Source organism: Danaus plexippus, chromosome 2 (assembly GCF_018135715.1).
Source record: "Danaus plexippus chromosome 2, MEX_DaPlex, whole genome shotgun sequence".
Taxonomy (NCBI): domain Eukaryota; kingdom Metazoa; phylum Arthropoda; class Insecta; order Lepidoptera; family Nymphalidae; genus Danaus; species Danaus plexippus.
In genome coordinates, this window is record NC_083537.1 from 5,745,608 (window position 1) to 5,765,155 (window position 19,548).

At 32.4% G+C, this 19,548-nt stretch overlaps 5 protein-coding genes across 6 annotated transcripts; 3 read left to right on the forward strand and 2 right to left on the reverse strand.

Annotated features, from left to right (window-relative positions):
* Nucleotides 1–1,916: 1,916 nt before the first annotated feature.
* LOC116779449 (integrator complex subunit 2) lies at nt 1,917–6,404 on the forward strand. Its single transcript, XM_061528357.1, has 7 exons — nt 1,917–2,402; nt 2,504–2,877; nt 2,962–3,143; nt 3,217–3,565; nt 3,637–3,709; nt 3,849–4,032; nt 4,432–6,404. Exons 1-7 carry the CDS (start codon nt 2,113–2,115, stop codon nt 6,349–6,351), a joined length of 3,372 nt encoding a protein of 1,123 aa, XP_061384341.1. The 5' UTR covers nt 1,917–2,112; the 3' UTR covers nt 6,352–6,404.
* Nucleotides 6,398–11,667, reverse strand: LOC116779450 (anaphase-promoting complex subunit 5). The gene is made up of 13 exons (XM_032673731.2): nt 11,311–11,667; nt 11,166–11,242; nt 10,876–11,092; nt 10,662–10,795; nt 10,471–10,580; nt 10,228–10,387; nt 9,462–9,649; nt 9,145–9,373; nt 8,408–8,558; nt 7,811–7,990; nt 7,131–7,565; nt 6,903–7,063; nt 6,398–6,564 (listed from the first exon to the last, which is right to left on the reverse strand). Exons 1-13 carry the CDS (start codon nt 11,438–11,440, stop codon nt 6,445–6,447), a joined length of 2,292 nt encoding a protein of 763 aa, XP_032529622.1. The 5' UTR covers nt 11,441–11,667; the 3' UTR covers nt 6,398–6,444.
* A 224-nt stretch (nt 11,668–11,891) lies between these two features.
* Nucleotides 11,892–14,450, forward strand: LOC116779717 (frizzled-7). Its single transcript, XM_032674120.2, has 2 exons — nt 11,892–13,243; nt 13,476–14,450. The coding sequence occupies exons 1-2, from the start codon at nt 12,061–12,063 to the stop codon at nt 13,991–13,993; spliced, it is 1,701 nt and encodes a 566-aa protein (XP_032530011.1). The 5' UTR covers nt 11,892–12,060; the 3' UTR covers nt 13,994–14,450.
* A 588-nt stretch (nt 14,451–15,038) lies between these two features.
* Nucleotides 15,039–15,825, reverse strand: LOC116779718 (protein transport protein Sec61 subunit beta). Its single transcript, XM_032674121.2, has 3 exons — nt 15,664–15,825; nt 15,379–15,581; nt 15,039–15,283 (listed from the first exon to the last, which is right to left on the reverse strand). Exons 1-3 carry the CDS (start codon nt 15,664–15,666, stop codon nt 15,196–15,198), a joined length of 294 nt encoding a protein of 97 aa, XP_032530012.1. The 5' UTR covers nt 15,667–15,825; the 3' UTR covers nt 15,039–15,195.
* Nucleotides 15,826–17,098: 1,273 nt separating this feature from the next.
* LOC116765224 (2',5'-phosphodiesterase 12) lies at nt 17,099–19,548 on the forward strand. Of its 2 annotated transcripts, none has more exons than XM_032654642.2 (8): nt 17,099–17,863; nt 17,935–18,058; nt 18,141–18,280; nt 18,380–18,542; nt 18,620–18,908; nt 18,983–19,103; nt 19,197–19,348; nt 19,423–19,548. In XM_032654642.2, exons 1-8 carry the CDS (start codon nt 17,203–17,205, stop codon nt 19,528–19,530), a joined length of 1,758 nt encoding a protein of 585 aa, XP_032510533.2. In that variant the 5' UTR covers nt 17,099–17,202; the 3' UTR covers nt 19,531–19,548. The 2 variants fall into 2 exon arrangements, with proteins under 2 accessions (XP_032510533.2, XP_061378254.1); XM_061522270.1 differs by having other exon boundaries at nt 17,667–17,793; nt 17,864–18,058.

A 19,548-nucleotide genomic window follows, 5' to 3' on the forward strand; every position in this document is an offset into this window, starting at 1 on the left:
CGTGCTCGCGCGCGACTGCCGCGCCAGCCGCCGCCCTCCGCGTTAGCAAGCCATCACCCGCCCGATCCGCCTTACCCTCCCTTGCAACCCACCCTGGACCGCCAGTCAATTCATTACATCGATTCAAATTATTTCAATTGATATTCCAGCAACGCGGGGAAAAACTCAATCTCAACAGAGGTCAAAGATGGGTTGGGCTTAAACAATTAGGTAATTAGAATATACTTGGAAATTATAAATGAAATCAATAATTATTCTTAACTTTTTTACTCTGATTAAAATTATAGAATTCTTAATTAAATTAATGAAATTTATCACCAATTCTATGTATTTTTTATTTTTTAAAGTATAATTTTAATAATTAGTCATAATTAGGTAGGTACATACGTAGTAGGTACTAAACGAGATAACCATACTTTAGTATTTTTCATATAAATAAACTGCAGGATGGTAAGTATGATCAGAATTTTAAACACAAATGTGCATGTTACAACTATGCTAAACAAAACTAATAATGAATGCTAGGTAAATAAAATGACATTAAAATGCCATTAATGTTTATATCGTGTGTAATCTATTGCAATAGGACGGAACTTTATTCGCTGACGAGGGTTGCATACGTTTAGAGTTTTTTTTAATACAGAAACTCTAACTATTCATTTCCAGTAGAAAACTTTTATTTAGTGCCTGCAATTTAGATCAGATAACTTTTAAAAAAATATTCAAATGCCACTTAAAAATTTTTGTATCTACCTATATATTATATTACTACAGTTAAATACTTTCAAACAAAACTATTAATATATATATGTATTAAATTTTTTTTGAAAAGTATTAAGCTGGCGTCATCAAACATGTACACAAATTTTAAGTGTGACCATAAAAAAACATTAGGCAGGTGCTAGCTCTGCATTATTTATTCTATGTATTATGTACGAACCAAAAAATATTTTGAAAAAAGATCGACACTTTCGTCTATAAAGCCTACTTATTAGTTACAAAGAAAGAAATAATGATAAGGAAAATTTTATCAGCGACTTCTTCATCAATGTAAAATTAAAAAAGGACAGGAAAAGAAAAATCTCTGTAAATATTTCAAAACCTTCATTTTGAAAGTTATAATCATTGGCTACTTGTACAAAATTCAATTTTTCAATATAAGTAATAAAAAGCGATCTTAAAATAAATAATTTAATAATTTTTCAAATACTTTTTAGTTAAATAAAAAGTCTACGTTAAAAAAATTGTGAATCTTCTTTCTTGATAACTTGATTATAAGAGTTATTAGTATTATTATTATTGAGTGATAGAGCCAAACTGTATTCAGTCTGACACACAATACGGCTAGTACTAATGGTATCATTCGTTATCGAAAATTGAAAAAACGACCTGTCTACTCTTTATATCTCACAATCTATAGGTATCGCATTAACGATAGCCACTAACCACCAAGTGCTTCCCTTATACCTGAAAACTGGACACAATAGATTTAAGATTTTTAACAACCATTAAATTACCCTCTTTCCAATTCTATTAAAAATTACGCGATAGCAGATAAGGAAAACAAATTGTTTCTCGCACTTTCAAGCTTTTTGTCGTACCTCATGAAGACAGTATAATGTTTATGAGATTGCCATACACACAGCTTTCTTACATTATGCGATAGCTAGATTTGTTAACAATCTTCTTATATTTATATCTTTAAGGTGTATGTACAACTTATGGTAATGATAGTTTTGTCGAGATGTGTTTTCAACTGTGCAATATGAAGGTTTGTGCGTCTGTAACAAAATTTTTCTAAAATAAAGCAGTTTAAATTTATCTTTGATGCTCTTATTGCATTAAATATGATTATTACATTGATACTTGTATTATATTATAAAGTGTTTCCGCTATGTGTCAACACCAATTTGATATCTGACAACTGTCAAATTATTCATTGACGATTGTATTTGTCAACAATATTTTTGTTAAAATATAACTGTATTCATCTATAATGGAAGTAAGATTGATATAATAATGCAACCTTCATGTGATGTATAATTGGTAAAACTTATAAAAAAGTTACAATTTAAGAAAGACACTCAATAACATAACCTATAAGCCACAATCATGGATATCGAATTTATGAAACCCGTTAAGCCTCTAGTTTTCAAGGCTTTAAAAGATGTCGATATTGAAACTTTAATAAAATGCACACCGGATGAAATAAGACCGATCATACCATGTCTAGTCCGTATGGCTCTTATAGCACCTCTTGATATAACTAGATATTGTGCTGAGGCTAAAAAAGACATCCTGACTCTACTATCTGGGATTGATCTAGTAAATTTCATCGTATCTTTACTGTCTATTGAATTTCATGCTCTAGAAGTGGATCTAAAGAAAGAACAACAAATGCGGTAAGTTTCACTTAAAAATTTTAGTTAAGTTTTATTTGTTTACCTTTTGCAGTTTTGACTGCCGGATAATTTTTCAAACTATAATAATTATTATTTTTTAGCTTAAAAAGTGGATCCCAGAATACTGAATCCTTTTTAATACAGAATGTAGTAAATGGAATTGCAAATGACTTTGAACAGTCAGATTCCGCAAGAAGAGTCCGACTTGTTCTCTCTGAGTTGCTGCAGATGCAAGCGCAGTTGGCAGAGTATAATCAGAATAAAAATTCAAATTCTGAATCTTCTATAAAACCATCGGAACTCTTTGATAATGAGGTGTATCTTGAAGAAATTACAGATGTTATTTGTATAAGTCTTGCTGAATTACCAAATCTTTTAAATATATGTGAAATTGTTGAAGTATTACTGCATGTGAACAAGGGACCAATTATTATTTCTTGGGTTGTAGCAAATATGCCTGACACACTTTTAGATGGTAAATGATTGGTATAAATTAAAAAAAACTTAAAAACATTTTATCAATTTAACTGATACATTAAAGTAATATATTAAATTACAGTGGCAGAATCTTTGGTTTTAAATGCTGAAAGAGGAGAAGAAGGTGGCATTAGAGCCAAAACTTTATCCACATTATGCGACGCCTGTCCCTATATTGCAACAGCTGTTAGAGCAAAAGCTGTATCTGCTTCCAGACTACCGTGTTTAATAATAAACCTCACTTTAACACATCATCAAGACTTGGTAAATTGATATAATTTAGATGAATATTTTTAGTAATAAAACCAAGACCAAAACCAACCTTTTTTGTTTATAGGTATCCTTTATATCTGGTTTGCTATTGGGTTCAGACCAGAGTACCAGAACATGGTTTGCAACATTCTTACGTAACTCCCATAAAAGAGGGAAAGGAGATGGCCATGCAATATTGGTGAAGTTACGCCAAGAACTTCTGATTAGATTAAAAGAAGCTTCAGCTGGGGTTGATGCCTCTGCATTATTAAGGTTATACTGTGCCTTGAGAGGAATCGCGGGAATAAAGTTCCAAGATGATGAGGTGTCAGGACTCTTACGACTTGTGACACAAAAGCCACCACCAACTCCAGCTGGTGTGAGATTTGTTTCCTTGAGTTTATGTATGATCCTAGCATGTCCTTCACTTATGGGTTGGTAATATTTCTAAAAATGATGTTTTTTTACTTAAGGCCCTTATTATTGTAATATTTAATATTTTTAGCTGCTCCTGAATATGAGAAGAAAGCAATTGAATGGGTACAATGGCTTGTAAAGGAAGAAGCTTATTTTGAAAGGTAACAATCACAACACTTAATGAATTATGAATGGAAATATTTTTGTATAATTCTAGAGAAATTTATTGTAAAGGGTTAATTAGATCAGCCTTAATAAAACACAGTCCCTTTAAAAAGCGTCTTGATTCTATTGTTATAGCAATTCAGGCGTCACAGCTTCGTTTGGGGAGATGTTGCTGCTAATAGCAATCCACTTCCACTCTGGACAGCTGACGGCCGTCGGTGAACTGGTCTGTGCTACACTTGGCATGAGGGTCCCCGTGCGACCAAACGGACTTGCGAGGATCAAGCAGGCCTTCACACAGGAAATATTTACTGAACAGGTAATATTGGTATATATCAAAGTTGGTACTTTGATATATATTTGATTGTAAAACAATTCTTAAATCAAAATTATTAGGTATATGCCTATATAGTAAAATTATTTAAAAAGCCAGCCAACTGTTAATTCGGTCGGCAAATTTATATAATTATCTTTTTCTAATTATTTTTATAAAATCGAAATAGAAATAAATTATTCCAGTACTTGATCCTTAATACTTGTTATTATGTGTGTAGTAACCAATTTTTCTAACTGATTTATTTGTTTACTCGCAAAGTTATCAAAAAAGCTCTACGCAGTTTTCAATACTAATTTGTCAGTAGCAGAAAAGGTCTTGAAGAGCAATGAAATCTCTAGGAAAAACTAATATATCTTATCTTTTAAAATTTCTTCGTTCAAGGTCGTCACTGCACATGCTGTTAAAGTACCTGTCACTGCAAATCTCAACAGCAACATATCCGGTTATTTGCCTGTACATTGTATTCACCAATTACTGAAGTCGCGAGCATTTTCGAAACACAAAGTGCCAATAAAAAATTGGATATATAGTCAAATTTGCAACTGTATTGCTCCCTTACACCCTGTAATGCCAGCCCTCGTCGAAGTTTACGTCAATTCTATTCTGGTTATTAATAATAAAGGAACAAATGAATACTTCAACAAGCCAATAACAGAAGAAGAAATACGCAGGGTATTCCGAAAATCTATTTTTGGTGTTAATTACGACTCAAACAGCAAACCATTTACTTCTATGGATGTTGATAGTGATTCCACAGTTGACATAAACATTGAGAAACCAACTCTAGCCTCACAACTATTATTGATCTATTACCTGCTCCTGTATGAAGATGTAAGATTGGCTAATACAGCTATACTGATTGCCAATGGAAGAAAAGTGAAAAGTTATTCAACAACATTTCTTTCCGAATTGCCAATAAAGTATTTGCTACATCAAGCCCAGAAAGATCAAATGAGTTATGGTGGTCTTTTCAGCCCTCTGCTTCGTTTGCTTGCGACTCATTTTCCACAGCTATCGCTTGTAGATGATTGGATGGATGACCAGGTCTTTGGAGATTCCTGTCGTCACCAAATAGACATTAATCTTTCAGAAGTATCTATAAATGAGGCATTCCAGTGCATCGAAGAAAACCCATATAAAACGGGTAAAATATTAAAAGCCATGCTCAATAAAAATCCTACTGACATATGGCCTTTTGCAGAAATATTTGTTAAATACGTGAAGAGTGTGTTAGGAGGTAGAGTCCCAAGACATATACAAGAACTCTACAGAGAGGTTTGGTTGCGTCTAAACACGGTTCTACCCCGATGTTTGTGGATATTGACAATTAACGCGTTGCTGGATATAAATAATGGATGCGGTAAATACGTTACCATAACACAGGAAAATGTTCTAGTTGATCCTTTACAAGTCTTAAGATGTGATATAAGAGTATTTAGATGTGGTCCTATATTAAAAATAATTCTGAGAATTTTAGAAGCGAGCTTAGCTGCATCGAGAAGCCAGTTAAGTCGCCATTTATTGGACAAGCCACTTCTTGAAAAAAGCGGCCAATTGACATCAGACTCCGAGAGAGAAGAATTGAAAAATGCCTTAGTTGCCGCGCAAGAAAGTGCAGCACTACAAATTTTACTAGAAGCTTGTTTGGAGACTGAAGAAGACCAATCAAAACCCGAACTAATGTGGTCTTTGAAAGAAGTTCGAAGTATAATATGTTCGTTTTTACATCAAGTGTTTATAGCTGAGCCATCACTTGCAAAATTAGTACACTTCCAAGGATATCCGAGGGAATTATTGACAGTAACCGTCCAAGGCATACCGTCAATGCACATTTGTTTAGATTTTATTCCTGAACTTCTAAGTCAAGCTTCTCTAGAGAAACAAATTTTTGCTGTGGACTTGGTATCTCATTTATCAATTCAGTATGCTTTACCCAAAGCTATGTCCATTGCGAGGTTATGCGTGAATACTCTATCCACCCTCCTATCTGTCCTACCGAGTGACCTGCGTCTGGAACTCTTCCAACCAGTTTTAAAATCGCTCGTACGGATTTGTATAGCATTTCCCTCCTTACTTGAAGATATAACATCGTTATTGTTACAGTTAGGTCGAATTTGTGAATCTCAGGTATCACTTGGCCATTGTTGGAATGACACAAATATATTGGGCGAAGGAGCTTATGTATCCTCTGAAGTTCACAATGACAGTAAAGTATTACTCGCCGAGGTTTTATGTAGGGACATTAAATCAACAATGTCAGAAATTATACAGAAAGCACTTTTAAATGATAAACTGTATTGATATATATTGTATTATTTGATATATTTTTTAAATAAAATCTAGTATGTAATATATTCCAAAATTTTATTTCTCTTTAAGATACTAACTTAGAAGCTAATACATTATATGCAACATATTCAATGGTTCCACAGGGTTTTGTGTTTCGAGTTGTCTGTACATCCAAGCACATTGATTTCTTGCGACTATATTACCAATGTCGTTATATAACTGGGCCTGAAACAAAATTTTCTTATTTTGATTAATATTTATTATGAGATGTAAAAGCTTATTTGTTCGGAAGATTTCTCCAATTACAATATGAATAAATACTTTTTTAGGAAGCATTCAACAGTTATAATGACTTATTATTTGTCAAGGATTTTACAATTAACAAATACTAGTGAGACAGTTGTCATTTCTTATTAAAATTTAACAAAAAAGAAGCTGTAATTAATTTTAATTACTATTACGTGTCTGGATTCTGGTTTCTACATCATCAAAAAAGAAACTGTCAACTTCACTCATCGATAAACCCATTGTTACGATTTGTAAATATCGTTTGTAGTTTTTACCTGCAGATACCATGTATGTAGCAACCTGGCCTCAGCTCCAACTTTGGAGAAGTTCTCTTTAACTGTATCTAGAGCTTCACAGCAGGATTGCAACACCTGGTTGCGAGCTTCACCCGTCGGCGGAGAGGTCGCTATTCGACACTTAGTATATAATAACATCCCTAGAAAATAAAGCACATTAATAAATACTTAAACCAAATGCTATCACTAAATGTGCTTGTACAATACCTCTTGCCATATCGTAAGCGCTGCCATGTTCCATAATCAACGGCAACACTTTCCTCGCTAATAACAAAGCGTTTTTCGTGGAACCCATATGCAATTGGACATTAGCGGTGTGCATTTCAGCCGTCGCAGCTAAGAAATGCAAGTGATATTTCCTCGCCAACGACAACGCTTCGTTTAGTAACATGATATTAGTGGATCTATTATTACTGAAGGTGTGCTGTACTTCTGCCATCATTATCATCGCTTTCAATCTCAGTGACATGTAATGCAAACTGTCGTCTTCGGTTTTACAGAAGTCTAGTATATCGTGGAGCGTTTCCAAAGCATCGGTGGGATTCTCTTTGAGGAAATACATCTCCGCTCTCAGGAGTTGACTCTCCCAGCGATCGTATGACGCTAGCTGTCTTATACTCTGATCTGCCTCCTCCCACTTACCTGGATAGACGAATTCAATTATATTGTCGAAATTTATATTATGTACGTAAACAATGATAGTATGGAACTATAAATATTCATCAGAAGCGTACGTTCTTATCAGCAATGCCTCGAATATATGTATCCTGAGTTTAATCTGTGACGCGGTAACCACCTCATATAAATGGGACTTCTGCTTATTTGTCCTATTATCTACAAACTTCTATCGCGGTTCTTCGATATTAGTAAGTACATATATAACTTACCAGCTCTCAGTGCATATGTAGCGTGATGTCTAGCGGCGGCGGCGCGGGCGGCGGGTGATGTGAACAACGAGGCAAGTGCTGCAGCCAGCGGGCCCGCGCCACGCCAGGCTGCCGCGCACACCGCGCCAGCCCCGGACCCCTCCGACCACTGCCATACACTGCCAGAACCCACCGTACATTCTAGAAACACGCGAAGCATCAAACCACGCTCATACCATTTAAGACATTACTCCAAACATTGAAGGGAAAAAAGTAAAAAATGTGTGCTGGTAATTCTAGATAACACATGAAATTCGCGAAAAATTTTCATGAAAAACTCTAAATAGCTATCCTTCACAAATATTCTTCGTTACCAAAATCCTGACTACAAGATATGGAGTCACCGAAACTATGTTTCCATTAAGATTTAAAACAGAATTAAAAAGATCAAAGTACCGAGACTCGAGGAGTACGCGGTTCAAAAAAGGAGCTCTACCTCCATATTCCTATATTTATGAAAAGCAACAGATCGACCAAAAAGTACTATAAGTTCCCTTAGCCCCGAAGAATGTATGTTTAATAGTCCTCATAACACATGAATTTCATTCGGTTACTTACTTGTATTTAAATTAAGCAGGAGTTGACAGTTTACAGAAGCCATTTCCGTTTTTCCATATAAACCCCAAAGCGCTGCTGTGTTTGCTAAGCCGGCCATAGTCAAATCTGTCATCGAATGTAGGTAATTGATAGTATCTCCTTTACTTATTATCTGAGAAATTAAATTCATAATTATTAATTCAAAATATAAGTTTCATCACTGGCAACTAAATTTGGCTCTCAAAATGGTTACAGGCTCATGTAAAAGAATAAGCAACAGGCAGAAACCTATAGAACCTATCTTTGTAAAGTTTCTTTCGATTTCTCAAAGATAACTTCGCCATATCTTTATTTTGTGACGCCCGGACTGCCTCAATACCCTGCTATTTCGTTTAAAGAAATTGAAGTAGTTTGTAGGTATCCTATGTACTTTCGTATGCGTTTATTGAAAAGTTGGTAATTTGAAATTGGAACAAGACACTTCAATTGTATTGATTAGTATAGACAAAATATTTTAATTCCTTTAAAAGATTTTTCCGCACAGGCCAACAATTAATTATATACGAAACGTATCAAAAGTTATAAGACCAAATTTGAAATTGCCATATTAACGAGTGATTACGTTAAAGTGGCCGAATACTGAGTAACCGCCAAACGTGTCGAAAGCCAGTGGAAACACTTTCTAAATTTAAATATATCTTTCAATATATTCTATAAGTTTAAAGAGTATTCTATATAGAAAACATTAAATATCGAACCTGAAAGACTTCTGCCGGCCTGGCAGCGTTGACAGCGGCGTGCTGCGCCATCAGTTGTACGGCTGCAGCGGCGGCGCGGGGCGGTCGTGGCACCCGGGCGAGCAGAGCAGCTCGTCGTGCGCGTCCACCAGCCAGTGCTCCCCAAGCCGCCGCCGCCGCTACACAACCACTGTCAGCCGCCTCCTGCGCACAACCTAGAGCCTCGCGAACACCTTCCATCGCTACCGACCTATCAACAGTGGAAACAGACTCATTAATTACCACTAACTTAAACCATTATACAATTTTTATAACCGAAAGCTGTAAATAAAACTCACTTATGCCCAAACTGTGTATGCATAGCCGCTCTATTCAATGCAGCATATCTAAAGTTTTTATTTCTATCATTCAATGAACTTCCACTGCCGCACATGTTGAAAACAGCTCGATCAAAACAATTGTAAAGAGAATCTTGAGCTCCACAGAATTCCTTCATTCTTATGCAGTTCAGGAAACTAAGGAAATGCTGTAAGAAAAAAAAAGTAAAAATAGGACAATCAGAGAAATTATATTATACTTTCTGAAGAGTATCTTGAAAGTTGAAACTCAATCTTTTATTGGGTATTTTTCTTTTTGGAGTAAAGGTCATGCTGTAGGAAGAATATATAAAAGAGAAACACTAAGTGTTTACTATATAAAAGTTTGTAAGTACTTAAAATTTTAATACCATAATGATATATATATTTTTTTTATAAACTCTAATAAGGTGTAATTCATTCAATGAACATATCTACTCACAGAAGGAATCAACATATCAAATAATATAAGGTATATGCAGTGCCAGGCAATATTACTGAGGTATCATTTTGAGCACTGTGCAAAATGCACATTTAAAAACGCTAATTTCTGCTTAGCCTAATTCACTTCATATGGTCATAAACTCATTATGGCAGTAAATTCAATATACTCGATGTCACAAAAACTATATTCATAAACTATAGCTATAAGATCATTAATGCAAGTAAATCTCACAGCTGATCAAAGTCATTTAAAAAAAAAATTGATATTGAATATATGAACATTAAAACCAAAAAAATACAATACAATATCAGGATATTCTGGTAAATCATTAATTATTTGCATGATTGTTTTCTGCAGCTGTTTGGGTGCCATTGCTTTTTTTTCATTTATCTGCAACAAATTGGCTTGTTGAGCAGTAAAGAGTTCCGCTTGCTTTCTTGACCACTGACATTCTTCAAAAGTACTGAAAATATAAATAATTCATATAGGAATTATGACTTCAACAAATACAACAATCACATAAGAAATTTTCATAATCTGATTAACCTGTCTCTATCAATAATATTCATCTTCATAAATATCTCTTGGGGCTTAGATTCTTCCGGTAACAGTGATGGCTTTGATGTTTCAGGTTGCGATTCCATGTTATTCAACTTCTACAATGAAAAGCAAGTTAAATGCAAAATTATTACATTATTAATATTGTGAGGATATATAATTACAAAAAACAAACACACCTCTTTGCTTAGCGATCTCATCATCAGACCAGGTCTCCCTTTCTGATAGTAAATGCAAAAAGACTTATAAAGGGAAGCAACTTGCACAAAAGTAAGTTTATCTAAGTATAATAATATTCTTCTTAAATAAAAGCCTAAAAGATAATTTTTATATTAATGACAATGCTGTGAAGTACAAAAAATTAAAAAAAGGATTTTCTCTTCATTTCTATACCTAAGACACTGCATCGGGTTATAATGCAAGGATTAGTTTCACTCTGTTCTATCATCAGTTTATCAACTGCAGAAGTCACACAGTCCATAAGTGCATTGATCCCATTAACATATATGTTTTGCAATCTCACACAAAAATTCTGAAGGTGAACACTTAACAAGTTATATCGTCCATCAGTTAAAAGTGCCTCCAGCTCTTTAAATTCCATATCAGGGCACTATAAGACAAGTAAATACAATTATATTTACTTTATTTTTACATGTACATTACCATATTTTTATTGTGCTTACCTGAATTAACTTAAGTGCGAGAATACAAAAATCCTTTCGATATTTTGGTGCCATTGTAAAATCAATCATGTCCTTTGCTATAAAAAAAAATATTTTAAGTAAATTAATAATTATTAAATTAAATTTATTTTTAATATTTATTTACCTTCCATTTTTAATAGTCCATATTCTCTTATAAAGGCAACAACTGCAATTTTGTGAGGAGTAATATTGTCAACATTACCCTTAATGTTAATAAGTTTAACAAAATCAATGTTATCATTTCCTACATCCATATTAAAAATATTTAGATAAACCAATTATTCAAGTATAAATTTCAAGTATAAGTACTTGGAATATCTTGTTCTATTTAAAACTTAAAGCTAATTTCAAAATATTGTTCTGCTTTCTAGCATGACTTCTATTTTGACGCACTTAACGTAACGTTGTGTTTAGAAATGCCTTATACTTTTAATTGTATTTTTTGAAATTCAAAACAAGTACCCATTTGTCTCATCTGACGGACCGCGGACGATAAATACAGATAAATGAAAGTACAGCTTAGGTGCCGCAACATCAAAATATTGATTTAAATATGAATATCATTTTATTTACAGAACATAACAGTTAAATCTGTTATATTTAACTAAAAATAAATATTTTTATATGTTTTTTTTTAATTGTTAGCATGTAATAGGTATGTTTATTTTTTGTTTTGAAATAAAGCAGATGGCGCATCCATAGTCTGTGAGAAAAACTTTGTAGTAGATAGTGTTCATAGTGTTAATCGTGTGTTTTTTTTATTTATTAGGTTTTTGTTACTTAAATAAACATTAATCTTTTATAAACATGATAATTCTTAAGAGTTAATATTATTTTGAAAAACGTCAATATACTAATTCACGAGTTTAACAATATGGGAAGACTATGGATGTTGTTTTTAATTGCACTGTTTCATTTGTTTGTGTTAACTGAAAGTTCACGTGTTACGGTATATCAAGGAGATACACTACCTCATCATGGAAGATGTGAACCAATAACGATACCTTTCTGCCAACAAATAAGATACAATCAAACGATTTTTCCCAATTTACTAAACCACGCTAGACAAGAGGAGGCAGACCTGGCAGTTCGACAGTTTACTCCTTTCATAAAAGTAAATTGTTCACCGGACCTAAAATTCTTCTTATGTTCTGTATATGCCCCGGTGTGTACAATTTTAAACACTCCCATACCGCCTTGTCGTCATTTGTGTGAATCGGCAAAACAAAATTGCTATAAGCTCATTGTGAGCTTTTCCTCTCCATGGCCGAAAGAATTAGAGTGCTCAAATTTTCCTGAAGTAACAGGTGAAAATGTTATTTGCGTTGGAGATAACAATGTCACTCATGAATCTCGGAAACCACCAGAAAATAAACTACCAAAAGTAGATTACAAGTATAACTATGACAGAGACCCGACAAAATTACAAGGAGCAAAAGATTATGGGTTTGTTTGTCCTGTTCAGTTCAAAATTCCTAAAAGTCTAGATTTGGAATATTCTCTGAAAGTTGGCTCAAAAGTTGAATCTGATTGTGGAGCCCCGTGTAATGGAATGTTTTTTAGTGAAGATGAAAAAAATTTTGCCAGATTATGGATAGGCACATGGGCCACATTATGTACCGTTAGCTGCCTTTTCACTGTCCTGACCTTCCTAATAGACACAGACAGGTTCCGGTACCCTGAGAGACCAATAATATTTCTGTCAGTATGCTATTTAATGGTTGCTGCAGCCTATGTAATGGGATGGAGTTCAGGAGATACTGTGAGTTGTCAGGGCCCATTTCCTTTAACAGTGAGCGGTACCAGATTACCAAACACTTCAGTAATAACACAAGGAACAAAACATGAACCATGCACAATCCTCTTTATGGTAGTATATTTCTTCAGTATGGCATCAAGTATTTGGTGGGTAATATTAACCCTCACGTGGTTCTTAGCAGCTGGACTTAAGTGGGGTCATGAAGCCATTGAAGCCAATTCTCAGTATTTTCATTTAGCAGCATGGGCAGTGCCTGCTATTAAAACAATTTCAATTTTAGCTATGGGAAAAGTAGATGGTAAGTAGATTCTGTCTCTGTAAATCAAGAACATTATAATTATTTAAAAAAAATTATATTATAAAAGCAAATACTAATTTTTATCTTAACCTGATGTTGGCAATATAGAACTACCAAATAAGTTAAATCCATATGGGATTACAGAAATAAATAAATTAGCTTTTTAGACTATTAAATTTCAATGCTGTTATGAATCATATCTTGTATATAAATAAAGACATTTATATTTCAGGTGATGTTTTATCTGGTGTATGCTATGTTGGACTATGGGATTCTGAAGCTCTACGAGGATTTGTTTTGGCACCATTATGTGTTTATCTTGTTTTAGGAACAATTTTCTTGTTTGCTGGTTTTGTTTCTCTATTTAGAATAAGAACTGTCATGAAGCATGATGGTACTAAAACTGACAAATTAGAAAAATTAATGATTCGTATTGGCATATTTGGAGTTTTGTATACAGTACCAGCATTGATTGTCATTGCATGTTTATTTTATGAACAGGTACATTTTGATAGTTGGATGTTGACATGGCATCGTGATATGTGTTCCAAGCCTGTATATTCTATTCCTTGTCCATTTACACCCCATGAAGTAGACAGGCCAAAATTTGAAATGTTCATGATAAAGTACCTCATGACAATGATAGTTGGGATTACTTCAAGTTTTTGGATTTGGTCTGGCAAAACCTTAGTATCTTGGCGTCAATTTTTTGATAAAATAAAAGGTAGACGAGTGGAGGCTTATGTATGATAAGGAGAGGCATTTTTCTTTTATTATGCTGGACTCAATGGTGATATGATCAAACAAAACTGTTGTGATGTTTATATGATTACTAAAGTATTAACTTATGGCACCAGTATTGTTTTGACTTATATTCATTTTTTAAAAGCTTAAGTCAATATTTTTTAAGTAATGAAATGATAACAAGAAGTCCTTCCATTTGTTATTACATGGTACAACATTTTACAATGTTTTTTTTTTTATTTTATAAACAATTTTTTTGTATGTTTATTCTCTATAACATCTACAAATCATTTGACATGGGCCATATTTATTTTTTTATACTATTTTTTACTCTTATTTTAAGAAATCTTGAGATTAATGATAAGGCTGATTGTGTACATATTCATGAACTTTTGTTTCTCAACTGTTAGTAATGTAAGTACCCTAGGTATTAAAAAAACTTAATAAACTTATTTTCATGACATTCAGTTTTAATTTATATGAAAAATATTTTTTCCCAAAAATTGCTATATTAATTTGGTGATATGAATGAACACATTCAAGGTGCATTCTAGTCATTTTTCTGTATTTTTTCTGGAATTAACTGAAAGGCATAACATTACATCAGTCTAACGATGACAATGAAATGGTTACTGATGATATAATTAAAGTGCAATTGTTTTCAGAACTAGCTTAATAGGATTCAATTTTAAGTAGATAATTTAATTTAAATTTCACAAAATATATTAAATTCATTACTAACAACATTTTTTACAATGTCCGAAACATATAAAAATATTTTTACCATAACCTAAGGTTGTCATAATTTTCAATATGTAATCAGTACCTTATATAATGGAACTATTGATTGATTTATTAAATTTACATAACACACATACTCAATAAATTATGTTGATCATACTGACGTGTTAATCAATATTTATGTCACTAAAAACTACTCACTAAATATGCTTTCTGATATATTAGAGTGAAAATTGTGACATTATACAATAATTTTGATGTTTGAATAATAAAACATGGTAATCGGTCATATAGTATAAATGAAAAATGCTTATATGAGAAAGAATAACTTAATTTATTGCAAATTATATCTAGATACTTTTAAGTATAAAAGCACATAATCATAACATTCACTTGCACTCCCTTATTTTATATTTATAATTACATAACTATTTTATTAATAACAATTTAAATAATGTTGTTGTAATTTAGGCCCTGGTGTATTTTCCCCAAATGTGCAGCATAAACACAGATGCAATGAATAGCAGAGACATGACAAGTACAGGCACAGGACCTCTGAAAATTAAAATATTAAATTAAACTGGATTCAAAGACCATTTACTTGACAAAATATTAATACCAAGGTTCGTGAAGTATTTATTATAACTCACACTTTGACGCCGGGGGAGTCATCAGTGTAAAAACGCCACATTCCACCGGTTCCAGCACCAGTGCTGCGATTCCTGGCTGCTGTTGTTGTCGTGGTTGACTTACGTTGTCTCACAGTGCCTCCGGTTGACGAACGTGGAACACCAGTTGCCTTGGTTGGCGATCGGCCTCCAGATCCCACAGATGTAGAGCTTGGTGCGGCTGGCTAAAACAGTTCATTAAAATTTTATTATCAATGAAATATCCTTAATTAAAGATGAGTTAATATTGTTTTTAATACTACATACCATTTTTTATATATACGGTAAGGTATCTGTATATTTAAACTTAGCAATTTTGTCGCGACTGAATTCGAAAGTAATTTTTAAATTAAATGATATGGAAACGTCAAATTGTACAAGTTGGCGATGTACAACGCGTATTCTCGATACTGACACGTCGTCAAAGAATGCTGCCACACTTTACCACATTATATTTTTAAAACTTTCTTACCATGCTATGGCTTCCGACCTTCCTTTTTAAATGTTTTAGTGTTATTTTTTAAAACCTAATCTTAGTTCAAAATGTTAAAGATTTTTTTACGATTTGACTTTTTTAAATGAAAATATTTCTTTATGTGCTAAAATGGCATTGCTCCAAACTGAACTAAGAAAGTAATTTGGAACTACCGATTTAATTATTAAATTAATTGAAACTCCAATTTAATTAAATATAAGGTTACTCAAAATTAATTTAAAATTGTGTTATTTGTTGATAACCTTTGATACATTTTAACGAAAGTAATTCTGTGTAGTCATCCTTCCGTAAATTTTATTTCAAACTTTAAGTTCAAGTTAAAAAAAGGTTCATCAAGCAGAATAAAATAAGAAGATAGATTTTTAATTTCTGACTGATTACTGTTTGAATATCATTCTACCTGTTAGTTGGTAAAAATAAAACGTCAGTAACAGTGTATTAACTGTACTCTAGAAAACATTCAAATTATAATTTGACGGAAATACAAACGCAGACAAATTGTACCCATCCTGACTGGATTAGTTTTATCTAAGTTTTCATGAACAATGAGACTTTGCACGTCCCTCTGCGGCGTTCAAAGCAGTGAGGGAAAATTTTCAGTGCCTGTCTCGATGTGACAACAGTATTTCACGAAATAATTTGTACATTGTAATTTGTAACAGACATGTGCTTTATATCGATACCTAAAAAAAGCTGTCAATGCGTGAAGTACTGCCGCTTTTTTTTTTGAGAACACTGAGTTTCCTAGATCCTAATAACTTTGTCGTAATGCTATATCACGATTTGAAAAACAGTTTTGTAATAAATATTATCTAACCTGCTTTTAAGGGTTATTAACATAGTTTATGAATATAACAACTGGAGGTTTTTGGTGTAAGGTTTAATTGCTATTCATCAGTCATCATACAACTTTAGATATTGTTATTTACTTATCATAGTTGATATTAGAAACGTCTGTAAAAAATCGAAAAGTTGTTTAAACTTAAATATAAATAATTATCCAATTGATTCATCATCATTTACCTGAAACATGATAGAATTTTATATAGGATATTGTCTAGTATAATTTCTAACAATATATTAAATTGAAGACTGATAAATATAAATGTTGAATGTAAGTAGGGTTTTCAGACGTAAGGCCTTTTGACTGTCAGTTATCTTAATTCTCAACAACTCAAACACTTATTTGACAATTGACAATTAACTTATAATGATTTGAAAAAGCAACAAGTATCTATCTACTATCTTTCTATTTTCAATCTTGTAAATGGTAATCAATCTAACCTATAAAATTGTACAGCAATCATATTATGTATTTTAGACTTTTGAATGTGAATCGTTTTTTGAGTTCGTTAGTGCGTGTCTCCAAAATAAACAGTATGAATTACAATAAATGTTATTTAAGATACATTGATACCGAAGACAAAGTAGATATATCCTTTCTATTTAAAGTAAAGGATTCATATCGTCTTTTTAATTTGAAACGTAAACCATCTGAAAGTATGCAAACATTATATACACGTATCGCTGCAAATGTTCAAAAAGCTTGCAGCAAGAAAAATAAGAAAAAAGGTATGATTGAAGAAGATATAGATGTAAAAATATTGGATGAAAGAGACAATATTGTTTCTGAAGATTGTACTTGTTCGGAATTATTTACTCTTAAGGAACCATTAAAATTAATAATTTCTGAACAGTGTCTAGATGTAGTTTTAAATGCACCTTGGGTTATTAATCTTTCACTGCCAAAAAGCATAATGGTAGATTTCCCAGTCTTTCCTGAGAATCTAGAGACTCTGTATGCAGAAAAAGAACTCAATATATACAACTGGTATAGAGGAAAAGTTAATAATAGCAAAGGTAATGAACTAAGTGATGTACATGTTGAATGGAACTTTATTGTAAGTAGTTTTTCCTACACACCTAAATCAGAAGATATTGGACTAAAACTAAAATTAGAATGTATTCCAGGTAATATAAACCTTAATATGAATAATTGTCTGTTTCGATGTCATTTATATTAAAGATATATATATTTTAAGTGAATGCAAAACTTAGCGGACCTGTTGTAGAGTGTATCTCAAAAAATTTAGTTGAAGCTGGACCTGGAAGCTGTCCATTTGAAACTAGACATATGTTTACACCTACAAAGTTAAAAGGCAAAAGGTACACAGAATTTTTCTTAAGAAAAATTTATTGTAATGTAATTTAGTAATGTAAATTTAGCAATGACTTTGTTTTTTTTTAGATTTAGATGTGTGTCATACAATATTTTAGCAGATTTATACTGTGACTCGGATTATACTAGAACCGTACTACACCCATACTGTCCACCATATGCATTGCAAATTGATTATAGAAAACAGCTCATTATGAAAGAATTAAAAGGTATTATACTTCAGCTCATTGATTGCAATGAAATTTTGTTTATTACTTGAAAGTTGAAACTTTAAATTTGGAATTTTACTATTGCATAAAATTTTCTAGGTTACAATGCTGATATAATTTGTCTGCAGGAAGTTGATGGCAAGATATTCAATAAATGTCTTAAACCCTTTTTGGATAGTGACAATTTCAATGGGTTATTTTATAAAAAAGGAAAAACTGTTGCGGAAGGTTTAGCTTGTTTTTACAACAGGCTCAGATTTTGGTAAGCTATTTAATTTAAAAAATCTTTTCCTGATTTATTATCATACATTTTGAATTTTTTTTTCATTTATGTTGCAGTTTAATAGAAGACTTTCACATTTTATTAGCCAAAGTGTTAGAAAAAGAGAGTTATCTCAAAAATATCTTTGATATAATAAAAAATAACACTGCTTTGATGGAAAGGTTACTTGATAGGTCAAGTGTTGCCAGTGCTACTGTACTACAGTCAATTGAAAACCCTAATGAAATTCTTGTTGTTGGGAACACTCATTTGTACTTTCATCCTGATGCTGATCACATCAGATTGATTCAAGGTGGAATATTTATTTATTGGATAGGAGAAATTAAGAAAAAATTAATTGAAAAGGCATGTGAAATATATTGAAAAACATATAATAATTAAAATTTAGACATGATTAAAGAATTTACATTTTTGTCCAGAATCCAGGTAAACGGATAAGTGTAATTTTGTGTGGAGATTACAATAGTGTCCCCTCATGTGGAATATATCAGTTGTTCACTACAGGCTTAGCACCAAGTTCTTTGGAGGATTGGAAATCAAGTAAGAGCCCAGCCATAAAACTACATCAATCAGAAACATAAATATAAATTTTCTTTATTGAAAAAGTATTCTATAATCTTATTTTATTTTTAGATGCAAATGAAGCTGTGCATGATCTTACTTTGTCTCAAGATATTTTACTTGATAGTGCTTGCGGAACACCAAAATATACAAACTTTACACAAGGATTTGCTGAATGCATAGACTACATTTTTTATGAAAAGAACAATCTTTCTGTTAATCAGGTAAATTAAGTAAGGAATCTTAAAATTTTATTACAGTCTAGGTACAAACTAAAAATATATCTATCTTTTCACAGGTGATTCCACTTCCAAATGAAGAAGAGTTGAAAGCTCACATAGCATTGCCCAGTGTTGTATTTCCATCAGATCATATAGCACTTGTATCAGATTTAGAATTTAAATAAATAAACTCTAAACTTTTA